Raw genomic sequence first — 1,189 nt, 5'->3', positions numbered from 1 at the left:
GATCCGCCCCTCCCCCTGCACTGCCAGTGCTGCTTGCTCCCCTTCTGCCCCCCCCCCAGCCCTGCCAGTGCCCCTCACTGCCGACCCACAGCTCCCTAGTAAATTCTGCTGATGCCCCAGAACCCCAGCCTTGGGGGCTTTAATGGTGGAAATGTGACTCTGTTTTGCAGTGCGGTGTCGTTCGCTGGCTAGGTGCCCGGGACATGAATGGAGCTCTCATCCCAGGCACGCCCATTGCAGTGGATTTTTGGAGCATCAGGAAAGCCAGCCATGCTCGCTTGTTCTTTCTCTCCCACATGCACTCTGACCACACAGTGGGGTTATCCAGCACCTGGCACCGGCCCATCTACTGCTCCCCCCTCACGGGACGAATCTTGCACCACAGGCTGAAGGTAGGAGCCAGCCCATGGGGTCAGACAGCGGCTCGGGGGGCCAAACCCAGGGCCATGGTTTGCATGTCACTTGGATAAAGTGAGCGTTGGAAGGGTGAGAACGCAGTTACTGTGTTTGCTACCCAGGAGTCTGTGATGAGGAAGGGGCATCTTGGGACCAAGCTTTTGGCGTGGGGAGTTAAGAATCGCTGTTTTTCATAATGAACAAAGAGCAAGTCAGACAGAGAGCGATTCGGCCGCAGAGCTCTGCCGTGCGGCTTGTTGAGGAGATGAGAATGGAGCCCATCCCTCAGGAGACGCTCTGGTCGGATTGCGGTACCCGACTCCTGGAGCATAGCGTTCTCTCCCATGGGGCCAGCTGAGGGGGCCTCCTGCCCAGGCAAAGGCAGTGCAGGGCAGGGAAGTGCCTGGGTGAATAGCGAAGTACAGCCCAGGGAATGGGGTTGGGCCCCAGGGCAGCTGGTCGGCTAAGGGAATGGGGAAGGAGGCCTCATCCCTGTGTTGGGAGGGAGCGGGTCTGAGGCCGACTCCACCTGACCAGCCCTGTGCTTCCTTCCAGGTGACGGAGCGCTGGATACAGCCCCTGGAAGTGGGCCAGAGCCACCTGGTGGCCCTTGATGAGGTTGGTAAAACGACCATGACGGTGACCCTGATAGATGCCAACCACTGCCCTGGCTCAGTCATGTTCCTCTTTGAGGGCCCCTTTGGTGTCATCCTCTACACAGGTACGAGCCCCCATCCCGGGGCCCAGAGACCCCCTTTGCCTTCCTGCCCAGCTCTGGGCGTGTTTTGTTCTA

The 1,189-nt window shown here is 59.8% G+C and overlaps 1 protein-coding gene across 1 annotated transcript; it reads left to right on the top strand.

Annotated features, from left to right (window-relative positions):
- Window positions 1-175: 175 nt before the first annotated feature.
- LOC112114589 (5' exonuclease Apollo) lies at window positions 176-1,117 on the top strand (the record flags this gene model as incomplete). The annotated part of the gene is made up of 2 exons (XM_026661415.2): window positions 176-392; window positions 952-1,117. Coding segments are annotated over exons 1-2 (355 nt in total), but the record flags the coding sequence as incomplete, so codon positions are not given.
- Between the last annotated feature and the right edge of the window lie 72 nt (window positions 1,118-1,189).

Source organism: Terrapene carolina, unplaced genomic scaffold, assembly GCF_002925995.2.
Source record: "Terrapene carolina triunguis isolate 2854851 unplaced genomic scaffold, T_m_triunguis-2.0 Scaffold2020, whole genome shotgun sequence".
In the NCBI taxonomy this organism is placed as follows: domain Eukaryota; kingdom Metazoa; phylum Chordata; order Testudines; family Emydidae; genus Terrapene; species Terrapene triunguis.
This window is presented reverse-complemented; position numbering and strand designations above follow the sequence as displayed.